General features: G+C 36.6%; 1 protein-coding gene across 1 annotated transcript in view; it reads left to right on the top strand.

Moving 5' to 3' along the window:
• Positions 1–13,537, top strand: part of RMDN2 (regulator of microtubule dynamics 2) — a 64,989-nt gene that overhangs the window by 30,106 nt on the left and 21,346 nt on the right. The window contains exons 4-7 of the mRNA XM_036263522.1: positions 959–1,061; positions 4,443–4,503; positions 9,975–10,050; positions 11,487–11,564. Coding sequence (XP_036119415.1) covers positions 959–1,061; positions 4,443–4,503; positions 9,975–10,050; positions 11,487–11,564 — 318 coding nt within the window. The remainder of the gene's footprint in view (positions 1–958; positions 1,062–4,442; positions 4,504–9,974; positions 10,051–11,486; positions 11,565–13,537) is intronic.

Genomic DNA, 13,537 nt, shown 5'->3' on the forward strand with positions numbered 1-13,537 from the left:
TAACATAAATAACAAGACACACTACTACCCTTGGGGCAGGGGAAGAAAAGCTACATTTTATGTTGTCTAACTTAGAGTTATTAATATAAGAGCCATCAGTATTTTTTTTTAATCCTCACCCGAGGATATATTTATTGATTTTAGAGAAAGAAAAAGGGAGAGAGAAAGAAACATCAGTGTGAGAAAGAAACATTGATCAGTAAACACTCCGAACAGGAATCGAAACTGCAACCTTTTTGGTGTACAGGATGATGCTCCAACCCACCGAACCACCTGACCAGGGCAACAGCCATCAGTCATCATTTTTCAGTGTTTAATGTTGGGCAGAATTGGGAATGCCCATCTCGGCCAGTGTCACAATCACCACCACCACCAAAAACGAGGGTTTGTAATATCTCAAAGAAATCTCTTTCTTTGCCACGAACAAGACTAACCTTTGAGGATTTAACAACTCTAAACACATTGTCTAAAAGAATGTTTTTGAATCTCCAGGATTTAGGCTCTAAGATTTTAAAATGAGAACCAGAGGTAAACAAACAAACAAACTACTTTTTTGAGTTCAGTGTATGTGCGCTGTAATAATTTACTGATCTATGAAATGCTCATTGAGGCATCACATCGATAGTAGAGAACTTAGAAGGTAAATGAGAGGAAGACACTGCAACTCGAGGAGAACGTATGGCTTCTGGCACCTGTCAGTTCTCTCTTCCGTGTAGCTGTGGAACTAGTGTCTGGATGGTATTCGTTGGTGTTACGTTCCAAATGTAACACTATATTAAATCACATTCCGTAGCCATGCATATTTTAATTTAAAATGATATATGCACAGGAATAGATTCAGTCATCTATAAATACCAGCTTACCTGCCTAATTTTTTAAAAATGTTGCAGTAGAAACATTTATAGTCTGGTCAAGTTACTGTGTTAATGTGATGTGCAGTTCTGTCTCTTCTTTCCAGTTTAGAGATGAAGTAGAGTTTATTTGGCGGTTTGCTCGTGCTTATGGAGACATGTCTGAACTATCTACAAATATACAAGAAAAGAAACATTTTGCTAATATTGGTAAGTATTTTGTAAAGATTGGTTATCCTCAAGTGAGTTATCGCCTGTAAGAAAACACTAATGAATTTTAATTAAAGCAAAATCATTTGAGCTAAAACCAATATGTGTATCTATTTCAGTATATTCTGCTACTGAAAATTACACATAGTCTAAGGACAAGAAAGGTTTTGGGGAACTAAAGTACATATTAGAACAGGCAACTGAAAAACTCAGATTTTAGCTTTTAATGTTTATAGAAGCACAGAGAGATGAGACATGAAATGACACTTCGAGAAGCAGTAATAGGCAACAGACATTTGCTGTCAACAGTAGTCTTTCACCACAGCTCAAGTAACGCTCCTGCTTCTGGTAACGGAGAGCTCCAGCTGCCACAAAGAGACAGTTACTCAGATTTCAGTGTGTTTTTTCAGAATTTATCTTAATAAAACAAGATTAGCCTTGAGCTGATAATTGTTTTAGCTGTGGCGAGTACATGGTGGTTCTTTATACTGTCCTCTGTACTCTTTTGCATATTTTTGAACCATAACAACAACAAAAGAAAACCAGCCAGAATAATGTCACGTACATACATATTCACCTTGACTCTCACTGAACAACAAAACCCTTTCTTGCAAAACGCCCCTTGACTGCTATCTCTGTGAGCTTCAGGGTAATAATTTGACTTTTTAATTCTTTTATTCTGAAGCCCTCCCCTTCCCGAGCTTTCCTCGCTAAGAGAGCATGAGGAAGAAACATCTCCTTCCAGTCTCTTTTTCTGTCATTTTTATTTCCAAGAAGGAAATATTTCCAAACTTCCTGTAATCACATTTCTCCCATGGGTAGATTTCCTTGCCAGTTGACCTCTGCACTGATATTCTCTCTCAGTGGGAGGAGGGTGGGAGGAATCCCCCTCTCTCACATCTTCATCATCAGCTCTGTGGGGCAGTTTCTCCACAACAATTCATCTTGCAGGCCATAAACAAAATGGAATTTTAGGGAAGGGACTTATTAACTTGAAGGTCAACAAAAATTTAGCCAAAGAAGACAAACTGATATTTTATATCTACGGAGAAAAATCAGTGTATCAATGTAAACTGGTCCAAGATTCATCAATTTTAAATACTTTTTTTCTTTTTTTCTTAATCACCTTCCCTGCCCTGGGCATTAGGTCTCCTTCTGTGTTTCAAGGTGGAATGATGATAGCAAAATAGGCGTGTTCTCTGGCTGCAGAGGAACTTACGGCTTGGTGGGGGAGGCAGTGCTATTCAAGTAATCACACACACAAAGAAACAAACTGAAAAAAGTTGTTAGTGAAGAAGAAGGCAGGTGTGCAGAGAGGGTATCACAGGAGGATATGATGGTGGGGTGGGTGCTGATGCAGGGAGGTCTGTCCTAGGGAAGTCATGGTTTCACGCAGGTACGATGACTTGGGTCTCTGTCTGAAAATGGAGTGGGAGTTTAATTGAGTTAGTGTATGAGATGGTGAAATGGGAAAAGAAATAGGCTGGAGGAAATTTGGGGAAGAATGGAGCATAGATTGGAGTAGGATGTATTCAAAGCAAGAGAAGAAGTTTATGTGTCAAAGAAAAAGGAGTGAAGCCTCAGATATATTCATTTAGGTATTGAAATAAATGAAAAAGAATAGCTTATTTAATCCATTTAAGAAATATTCATTTCAAAATTACTTTGTCCAGGAGCAATGAAGGGTGAAGGAAGGGGAGGAGGGAGAGAAGGGAGGACATAAATGTGAGATGATGCGACACTAAGGAGCTTACTACATAGAACACTGTGGAGACAGCCAGTTGCCATTCAGTGTAGAGGTGGGAGGTGCTTGGTGATGACAAAGGACGCTGGAGCTGAGATCAGCCACTGAGGGACACTGGGACTCAGGATGAAGGCGGAAGAATGCCGAATGTTATTTCTCATAATAGAATGTTGAAATGCTTATCCGAGGGAAGATTTGCTTACCAGAGAGTGCAGAATTCTTCCATAAAACTCAGAGCAGGGGATACATTATGCGGGACGTCTTTTGGAGTACTGTGATTGATCATAACTTGTATTACTTATAAAATGTGAATCTTATATCTAAAGGAACAGTATTATCATTTCCAGAATTCAGCGATCGGCCCAAATGTCTCAAATCGGTCACCAAGTACAATTTTGTAAGGGAAATAGCTTTCCTTTCAGACTGGGGCTGTGTAAATGAGGCTGTGAATCCACTCTGTATACCACCCAGCTTCCTTTTATATTCTCAGAGTGACGGGCTCTCCTCCACTGAAGGCTTGCAGTGTACTAAAAGCTGTTTCTGTTCATTTAGCAACATAGCTACAATGCTGATTTTGTTGTATTGTTTGCACATTAAAAAGTATTTATGCTTTTCAATCATTTACAAATTATTAACTCTTCTAATATGTGTCCACAATGTAATATCAGTTATTAAAATACTTCACTTTAGAAAAGTTTTCAGTTTATGGAGATTTCTACACAAAGTTGTTTTCTTAATGGATAGAGCTACAAAGTACTACCCTAACCAATTAACAAATAGGAGAATAACTTTTATAAAGATTTATAAAGATTAGCTCAACTATGTATTTAGAAGGACTTTGTGTGAGTCATTGGATATTCTTTCCAAGGCAAAAAATGGAGCAGCAAAAAACAGAGATGGTATAAAATAAAACATCTACATATTGAGAAAGATTTTCAGAATGCAGTTCAGCTTTGTTGCAAGCATTTGGATTTTTCAAGCCAATAGACAAACCTCTATCCAATGTAATTATTGCATTATTAAAAGTTATTCTAAACTAAGTAAAATGATGTTGGAGAATTATTTATTACTGAGCCTGTTCATTACTGTGAATGATTAGGTGAGAACTCTGGGCAGCCTTCCCTTACCCTTTTAGATAGTTACTCACTCTGTTCTCTGCTGTGCTTTTTTTTTTTTTTTTGCCTTGCTGTTATGTTTTGCATGTAATTTGATTGAACTGTGAGCCCTTGGAATTCAAGAACTGTTTGTCACTTGACTTTTCATTCCCAGAGGCTCATATAATATGACATGTAGAAGGCAGGCACTCAGCAGATGTTGGTAATTACAAAACAATTTCTATTAATGCTGTTAAGTAATGATTGAATGGCTTTTCTTGCCCTTGGTTGAATTACTTAGTCCAGTGAGTCTCAAACTTGAGCATACATCACAATCACAGTGGCTCATTAAAACACATTGCCGAGTCCCGGAGTTTGTGATCAAGTGAGTCTCCTATGTGGCCAAACATTTGCTTTCTACCAAGTTTCCAAGTGATGGATTTGGTCCTGGGACCACACTTTGGAAACCACTAATTTAATTCAGTAATCTACCCTCCAGCAACTCACATGAGGTTACTAAGTATAAGTACATTTATCTTTCAGGAAAGACATTAGCTGAAAAAGCTGTTACTAGAGCACCCATGAATGGACATTGTCATCTGTGGTAAGTACATAGAATTTATGCAGTCTTTTAAAAGTCTAACATACTTTTAACAATTAACATCTGTGAATTGCAATGGCATTTAAAAAATATGATCGACCCAGTTAACTCGTCTGTCACGTTCACTGAAAAGTGTATTTAGTAGCTAACAATAACTGTTCTTGTTCTGTTTATTCTCATGTATTTATCATTATGTATATTTTAAATATATTTAAGGTAAACTTTCATTGAAGATTTCATAAGTGAATCTACCAAGACCAGTGGCTTTGAATTTGACAAATTCTAATTAAAACGAATTTAACATTTTGTTTGAAGACAAATACTGAAATGAAGTTGTGTTTCTAAATGAAATGTAGAAAGAATGCTTCAAAGAATAAAAGCATTTCAACTATTTCTTATACCTTGATGAGTCAAGGTATACAAATTCCACAGGTCAAGGAAAAGCCATTTATAATATTAAAAAACTCAAACAAAGGATACTTAATTAGTAGAATGGGTATAGTTGAATATCCTTGTGGCAAATAAATTTATTCTTGAGTACTATATGTTTTGTTTTGAATCTTTCATATGTATAGATTTATAAAACACAAATAAGAAGAAATATATTGTTTTGAATCAACATTCCTTTTACTTGTTGCAATTTTTAGGTTTGTTTTTTTTTTCTTCCTAGCAATACAGGTACTTTAGGTGCTAGGAAGATACAGTAATAAGTTAATTTATGAGCCTTTTGTCAGACCTAGGTTTCCAGAAATCCACCCTTCTTCGAGATTATCTTATGCTTCTGGGGCACTCTCAGGCAAACTCTCTCTCCAAATGGCTTCCTTAACCCAGGTCCACATTTGTCCCCCAGGGAAGTCATTTTGCCTCACCAATTCTGGGAGGACACACAGTGTCCCCAAAGCAGACCTGTTTCTTTACTCTGCCACCAAGCAGGGGCATGAGGGCTCCACCCACAAACTCTCATCTTAAAACTTCCCTGGGCAGAAGTCAGGTAATTTTTTTTATGTCCCCTAAATAACAAGGGACACATACCAAATAAGAACAGGTCTTTTAAAAAAGCATACATAGATATAGATATAGATATAGATATAGATATAGATATAGATATAGATATAGATATAGATATAGATATAGATATAGATAGATTTTAGAGAGAGAGAAGAAGGGAAAGGAGAGAGAGAAAAACATCAATCAGCTGCCTCCTGCACACCCCCTACTAGGGATCCTGCAACCTGGGCATGTACCGGGCCAGGAATCAAACCTGTGACCTTTAGGTGCATAGGATGACACTTATCCAACTGAGCCACACCGACCAGGGCAAGAAGAGGTCTTTTGAAGCTGCCCTTACTTGGCATAATATGAGATGTAAGACTACCCTCTGCCCTTCATAGGAAGGTGAGAAGTGGACTCCACAGTGCTCTAACACTTCTATTCACAGAAATCTCACCCCAGGTGTCTTCCTCCCACTGTGAATTCTTTGCCTTCTCTTAAATAGCCTGGAGATGGGTGAAGGGTAAGCCTGGCAGAATCTGTGAATTATTTCCTTAGCATATCATGCATGGGTTGTAGAGTATCTTGCTTTAGGAATTGGAGTACCTAATAGATAAAAGTATTGTTCTGTATCCTTGATGCCTCTGCCAAATCTCTAAGAGAAAGATAATTTGCAGCTAATGTCCTGGTATAAATCTTTATGATAATGTCGCCAGTATATAAGTGTCTTGGCTATTATTTATATAGCCAACTTTACCTTTCTCATCTAATTTGCATAATACTAATATTAATAAATTAACATGTTTACACTAGGTACCTCTGTTCTTCCACTTGTGATAGTAAGAGTAATGAATTTATGCTGATCAAGCCACACTCTCTCCATCTCCTTTGAAATTAGAGGTATTTGGGAGCTGATTAGCTAGATTTAGGTGCAGAAAGAACGCCCGGCTTCTATTCTTAACTAAGCTATTCCTCCTCCTCGTCTTTCTTCTCCTCCTGTTTGCTTGTCCTCTGCTCTCCTCTTCCTTCTCCCATACCGCATCTGCATCCACGAAGAATCACATTAAAATGTACATTGGAGGACATTTATCAGTGTGAGCTTCCACATTTTCATAGAGGAAAATGTTGGCTCTTCTCTGAGGGCTTCATAACTACAGAGAAATCCATCTTGTGATGACCGATTATGCTTACCTCTTTCTGAGTGGGCTGCCTCGTCTCATCTACCACTCTGGCTACTTCTCCTTTGTTTATCTCTTTTCACTTTTTGTTGTGAACTAAATGCTGCCTTTATAACCATGGGCTTGAATCCCAAGGTTAAATCTCATCAACACATACCCACAGTAAAGGTCTAATTGTGCTTCACATGATTTATTTGTTATCAGCTTTTAATTAGAATAACAAAATCTAATCAGTTGATTATAATTTAACAAATTCAAATGTCAATTTTATCTAAATTCTTGGAATGGATTATACTGTATCCCCTGAATACAAGTGTTCACATTCATATAAATAGTAGAGTTTTAGGGTGATGAAAAAAAGAGAAATTAAAACTTGGTTTGAGAAGCAAGGGGTAAAATTTAGGTCTACCAATTTCATTATTAATTAAAATAAAATATAGTGAAAAGGTCTTAGTCCGCTACAATCTTTGTTAGTATATTAAGACATTGTCTCATTCAAATAGCACAAATGACAAACTATGACCCACAGACCAAATCCAACTACCTTCTTTTTGAAGTAAAGTTTTACTGGAGCACAGCTTCACCCCTGCATTGTGCCTAGTGACGAAGTTGAATAGTTGCAACAGATGCTCTCTGACCCCCAAGTCTAACATGTCTGCTAGCTCGCCCTGCAGCCGAAGTTTGCAGACCCATGTTTTACAGGGTTGTGTGATGACGTATAAGCTTTCATTTTGAGGTAAAAGATGCACTCTTTAGGAATAATTATCATGAAAGATTAACATTGAGGGAATAATTGAAAAACAATATTATTTGAAAGACTTGCCTTTCATCTTCCTCTTTTCCAGAATGAAATTGCTTTGTAACTTTAAGGCTACACAAGCTTTCTTTTCTGGAATCAAGAGACTAAAACCACCAAGGATTTGCAGTTTGTTAGCCAAATTGGCCTGACCTTAATTATAAATAATGTCTTACATATTTGTTGTGCTCTACTGTTCACAAATTATATCCACACGCCTCCTAGCATGTGATTCACAGACAGCCTTTTTTCATTTTATAGAGAGGGTAAGCAAGGCGGTGTGTGTGTGTGTGTGTGTGTGTTGATGTATACATTAGTAACCAAGGTTCACACAATAACTGGCAAAACAAAGGCAGATTTTATATTCTTAAATACTCGGTATTCTATTAACATTATTCTTTCTCACAGTATAAATAGGATTCATGCTTAGTCAGCAGTGCTGCAGGGAAACTAATGGAGTTGTATTAGTAGTTGTTGAAAGAAGAATGTTTGTTGATTATTAAAGATATATTCAATATCAACGGCAATAAAATACAGATTTTTTTGTCAAAATGCATGTGGTTAGAATGACCTCTAGATGGAGGTAATAGACCATGCTGTGAATTAATTTTCTTCAGCGTTTCCATCAACTTGAGAGTTTAGGAAATAAAATTTTAAATTACATTTTTAAAGATGAACAATATCAAAAACAACTGTACACACTCCGAGACTTAGTTGGAATTGATTGCCGGAAAAGAAGTGATGATCCTCTAGGGAAAGATGGTCAGGTGGACTTTGAATTTATATGTAGGGAGATGAATATGATTTTAGACTTTAAAGAAGCAGACTTCAAAAAAGGGTTATGAAAAACATAAGACTCTAGTGACAGATTATTTATAAGGGAAAATGTACATATTTTATATAATGATATTCATAAATCACAGGTTTTTTCTTTACTCAGAGTAACTTGGAGAGAATGTGCTGAGAGCACTATAAAAGCCTGAACATAAGTAATTCTCAGTTTCAGAAAATAGAAGATTGATTCCACCCCTGTAGATCAGTGAACACAGAATCTTTTCCTTTGATTCCAGCACTGATGGTTAGTAGAGTTGTTTTGTGAATTTCTGCATAAGGACATTCAAATAGACTTGACATAGATTTTCTAAAACTGTGACATGATCTTTTTAAAATTTCTTTGCAAATAGGTAGAGTAGGGAAATGGAGCTAGTATATCTGGATTTAAGTAAGGCATTAAGGCCAGTTCACTCCTAAAATTCTTGTGAACAAAATGTAGAAATGTGGGCAAGCTTCTGGGCTCTCCATGCTGACAGGAGGGCTTGGGCCTCAGTCATTCCACAGAATAACTATTGGCAATATCACTGTCAACTTGGACGTGATTCTAGAGTTCTAGGTCTACACTTTAGACACTAGAGTGTTTAGTAATTTTGTCAGTGGGTGAAGATATAGAAGGTATACTTATAAAAGTTACAAAATAACAAATTAAGAGGAACAGGGTGTATAATGGATAACAGTAGTAATTCAAAATATTTTCACATGTTAAAAGATACTGAGCAATATGTTAATTAATAGGAATAAATATGGAAGGAGGCATGGGGAGAAAATGTAAAAATTTAAGGACATTAGGGAAAAACAGATGGAAATTTGAATGAAGTGGAGTCCAGTTAATAATTTATTAAATAATGTATTGCATGTCATTATTGCATGTCAATATTGGTGTGGTTGTGATAAATATACTATAGTAATGTATGATGTAAACAATAGAGAAAACTGGATATGGGTGTATGGGAACTCTGTACTATCTTTGCAACTCTCCTGTAAATCACAAGCTATTTTAAAATAAAAGTGTATTGTTTAAAAAGCGCCCTGAGGTTTTAAGTTCAAATAAGTTATAGTATCCATTACAACAAGGGGGCGTCTGGAGATGCAGTGGTGTGGGACTCTGCTCCACATGCTGGAACTCTTTGGGAGGAACGATAGAACAGAATGACAGAGAACATTTCAGAAGAAAAAGCATATTCTAAAATTACCTTCGACTTCATTTTGTTTTAGTCATGATATTTACTTTTATTTTCAAATGACATTAAAGGAGGCCATGAAATTTTTATTCTTATTAAAGAAGAAGCAGGGATTTGTTGATACAATATATTTTCTATTTAATGTGCGATTAGATTTTTTCTGAACCTCTTTGTGACTTTAATGTTGATGATGGTGATGATGGTAGTTAACATTTCTTGAAACTCACTATATGCAGGTGGTATTCTTAGCAATTACATGTTTCTGATGTTTACCCTCACAGCATGCATATGAGGTAGATGGTGTTAGTACCCTAGTTATAGATGGGAAAAATGGCTACACATTAATGTCAAGTATTCATTATTTTTAGGGCCCTTCCATATACATGAATACTTTGTTAAATATTCATGACTGCTTCAGAGACATTTTTTAAGTGTTTTATTTGATGGTATTTGAATAAAAGTTCAAACAATATCCACTGTTTTTACCTTTTTCAGGTATGCAGTTTTGTGTGGCTATGTATCTGAGTTTGAGGGCTTACAAAACAAAGTCAACTATGGACATCGCTTCAAGGTATTCCTTGATAGTAAAAATGTTTTGGGCTGGGGCAGGCCAAAAAAAATGTTTTAATGTAGCCACATGTTTCATTAACAGGTCTAAATCAAATTATTCAACAAATTAATCTCTAGGAATTTATCTTTTTTATTTAAATGAAATGGCATCCTTTTTTAAAAAGTATTTTTTTTTCTTTATTGATTTTTAGAGAGAGCACAAGGGAGAGGGAGAGAGAAATAGAAATATCGATGAGAGAGAACATCGATTAGCTGCCTCCTGCATGCCCCCCACTGGGGATCAGGCCCACAACCTGGGCATGTGCCCTGACCAGGAATCAAACCGGTGACCTCTTGGTGCATGGGTCAACACTCAACCACTGAGCTGAAATGGCATTCTTCAAATACTACTGTGCCAAAAGGAATCAAACTATGTGGGTGATTAAAGATTATTATTATTCTAGATACGGAAAGAAGTCATATAGTAAACGAGTTTAATTTTTTCAAAGATAGAGGATTAGCCTGTGGCTCATGAGCTCACCAATACCGTAAACATGACTGGACTAATTAGTTAACATTTTCTGCATATTGATTTTCAGGAGGAGTAGAATCCAATCTAGAGCTTAAAATTACCATGGTAGATGAATAAAATAAGTAATGTAAAACACATCATTCATAATGTGCCTCTAGTTAAAATAGCTCAATAAATAATCCTTCAGGCTCAGTAATTATAATGATAGGCAGAGTTCTTTTTATCCCAGCCCTTGTAGCCATTTGATGATGTCAGGAGAGTAGATTCCTCTACCATCCAGTTCTGCTATTTTTCCCTCCATTATACCCTAATCATTTGATATTTGTAAGCTTGCCTCTGAATCAAGTATTAGCTAAGTAAGTCATGGGCAGACAATAATGTGACTGGGTGTTTTCTGGTTTTATAGTGACATTTTGGCTTTAAATTATCTGTTGCCTTATTAAATCATAGTCACAATTCTGGTTCTAGTTCTGAGCAATCTTCCTTTTTTTTTTTTTTTGGTTAATCTTCACCCGAGGATATTTTTTTCATTGATTTTTAGAGAGATTTAAAGGGAGGGAAGGAGGAATCGAGGTGGAGAGAGAGAGAGAGAGAGATCGATGTGAGAGATCCACATCGATTGGCTGCCTCCCACACGCACTTTGACCGAGGCCCTGGATCAAACCTGCAGTTAGGTACATGCCCTTGATGGGGAATGGAACCTGTGACCCTTTGGTACATGGGCTCTAACCACTGAGCACAATGGCCAGGACCAGAGTAATCATTTTTGATAAAGAATTATTGATAATAATTAATTGTACTAATGATAGGGATTGCGGGGGAGGAGAAAACAACATTGTAAAGTTCCTTTGAATTGACTAGGCACAGTTCCATTCAGCACTACTTGAAACCTTGGGAGATGATACTTCTTTGGGATTTTCTTTCAGGAACATCTAGATAAAGCAATCCAATTATTACCTGAAGAACCTTTTTTGTATTACCTCAATGGAAGATACTGTTATGCTGTAAGTTGAATGCTTTTATCTATAAATCTTATTTAAATGTACTCTGATTGTATGATATATTTTCATTGACTTACTCATTCTTTTATTGTTTTACCTAGTTCCTACTATAGGGAAATAGATAAAAACAATTCAAATTTAATGAGTTGGTATATTTATGTTGTATTATTTATATATTATGTTATTTATATGATTTTATGTAAGTATGTTGTGTATTTTCTTCCTTTACTGCCTTTCTATTTCCCCCTGTAGCAGGCACACTGTCTCTCTCTCTCTGCTCTCTCGGAAGGTCATCAGCCACCTGCACACATGTGGCCTGTATTGGTGCACTACTTACTCTCTGATTTGTGGGGGGACTTTTTTTAAAATTCTCACTGGAGGATATTTTTCCATTTATTTTCAGATATAGTGGGAGGGAGGGAGGCAGAGAAGGAGGGGAGAGAAAGAGAGAGAGGCGAGGGGGAGAGAAAGAGAGAGAGGGAGGGAGAAACATCCACGTGAGAGAGACATACTGATTGGTTGCCTCCCACACGACTCCCACCAGGGCTGGGGACCAAAACACAACCGAGGTACGTGCCCTTGACTGGAATGGAATCTGTGACTCTTTGGTCCGCAGGCTGACACCTTAACTACTGAGCCAAACCGACCAGGGCTGGACTCTTTTCATTCAGAGTTGACTGAGGATAAATTATGTGCTCACTAGCCAGAAGATAAATTAAACACTGTCCTTGTGTTCAAAAACTTAATTTAGAAAGGGACATGAGACATAAAGAAATAAATGTAGCTGGTAAGTCTAAGACTGAGTGTCTTAAATGACATTAGTTTGTGGAAAATTAACAGAATGTGAAAATATGTCTTAAGAGATGCATGAAAAAAGGTACGATGAAGAGAAATGCTATTTCTGAATGAGAAAATCAGGGCAAGCAAAAAAGGAAACTTTAAATATGAGGCTTGAAGAGGATTAGGGATGAAGAAGGAAGCTTGCTTTTACTGAACACCTGCTACACATCAGATATGCATTTTATGCTTTACATTTATCTCAAATAATCCTACAACAGCTCTAATAATTACAATTTTCTCAAATCTCTTATTAGCAGTTTTTATCATGCTAGTTTTAAGTATTAAGAATCTGAGTCTTCATGAAGGTAGGAGACTCCCCTAAGGTTTAAAAACCATTGACCCAACCTTGCATGAGTCTGGAACTTGAATACATATGATTTGTTTAGGCTTCAAAAACCCAAGAAGGAAATGTTAATGCAGAATGGAACCTGCTTTTCATGCCTTAGACACATGGCAGAAGCTAATGCTGACCCCCCCTGGAGGAACGTACCTTCACACGGGCCTTCTAACACTTATGCAGAGTGGCCCAGCAATGATGAGCTCACCGTAAAAAATAATGCGATATGTAAGAAATAAGCCATCAGGGATGACAATCAGCAGAAACAACAAAAGAACAGAAATAGTTCTAAAAGGACTTAAGATTTTGGAAACATGGAATACAGGACCTTAAATAGCTACCTATCTAATGTGTTTTTTGAAATAAGAGGAATTATGAGGGGAAACGGATAAAGAGCATGAGACTATAAAAATGACCAAGTAGATTTGACAAGATGAAACAATTTTTGATATAAAAGTATGTTATTCGGCACTCGAAGAAAACTCAATGCAAGTTGTAGCAGTAGATGGGCACCACTAAAGAGAGAAATAGCAAACTGTAAGATAAATCTGAAAAAGTTACCTGAAATGCAGAATAGAAGAACAAAAGGATGGAAAATACGAAGGAGAGAGAAAAATACATGGTAGGTAAGTAAGGACACCACACAGTAGTAAATTTTCACCTACCACTTTTGGTAACGAATAGAACAAGAAGACAAAAAAAGTATTAGTAATTGTGTAAACATTGGAGCCTCACATTTAATAACTTTGATCTAATAAGCATTTATGAAAATATATACCTAACCATTGGAGGATGCACA

This window comes from Molossus molossus, unplaced genomic scaffold (genome assembly GCF_014108415.1).
Source record: "Molossus molossus isolate mMolMol1 unplaced genomic scaffold, mMolMol1.p scaffold_m16_p_15, whole genome shotgun sequence".
NCBI lineage: Eukaryota > Metazoa > Chordata > Mammalia > Chiroptera > Molossidae > Molossus > Molossus molossus.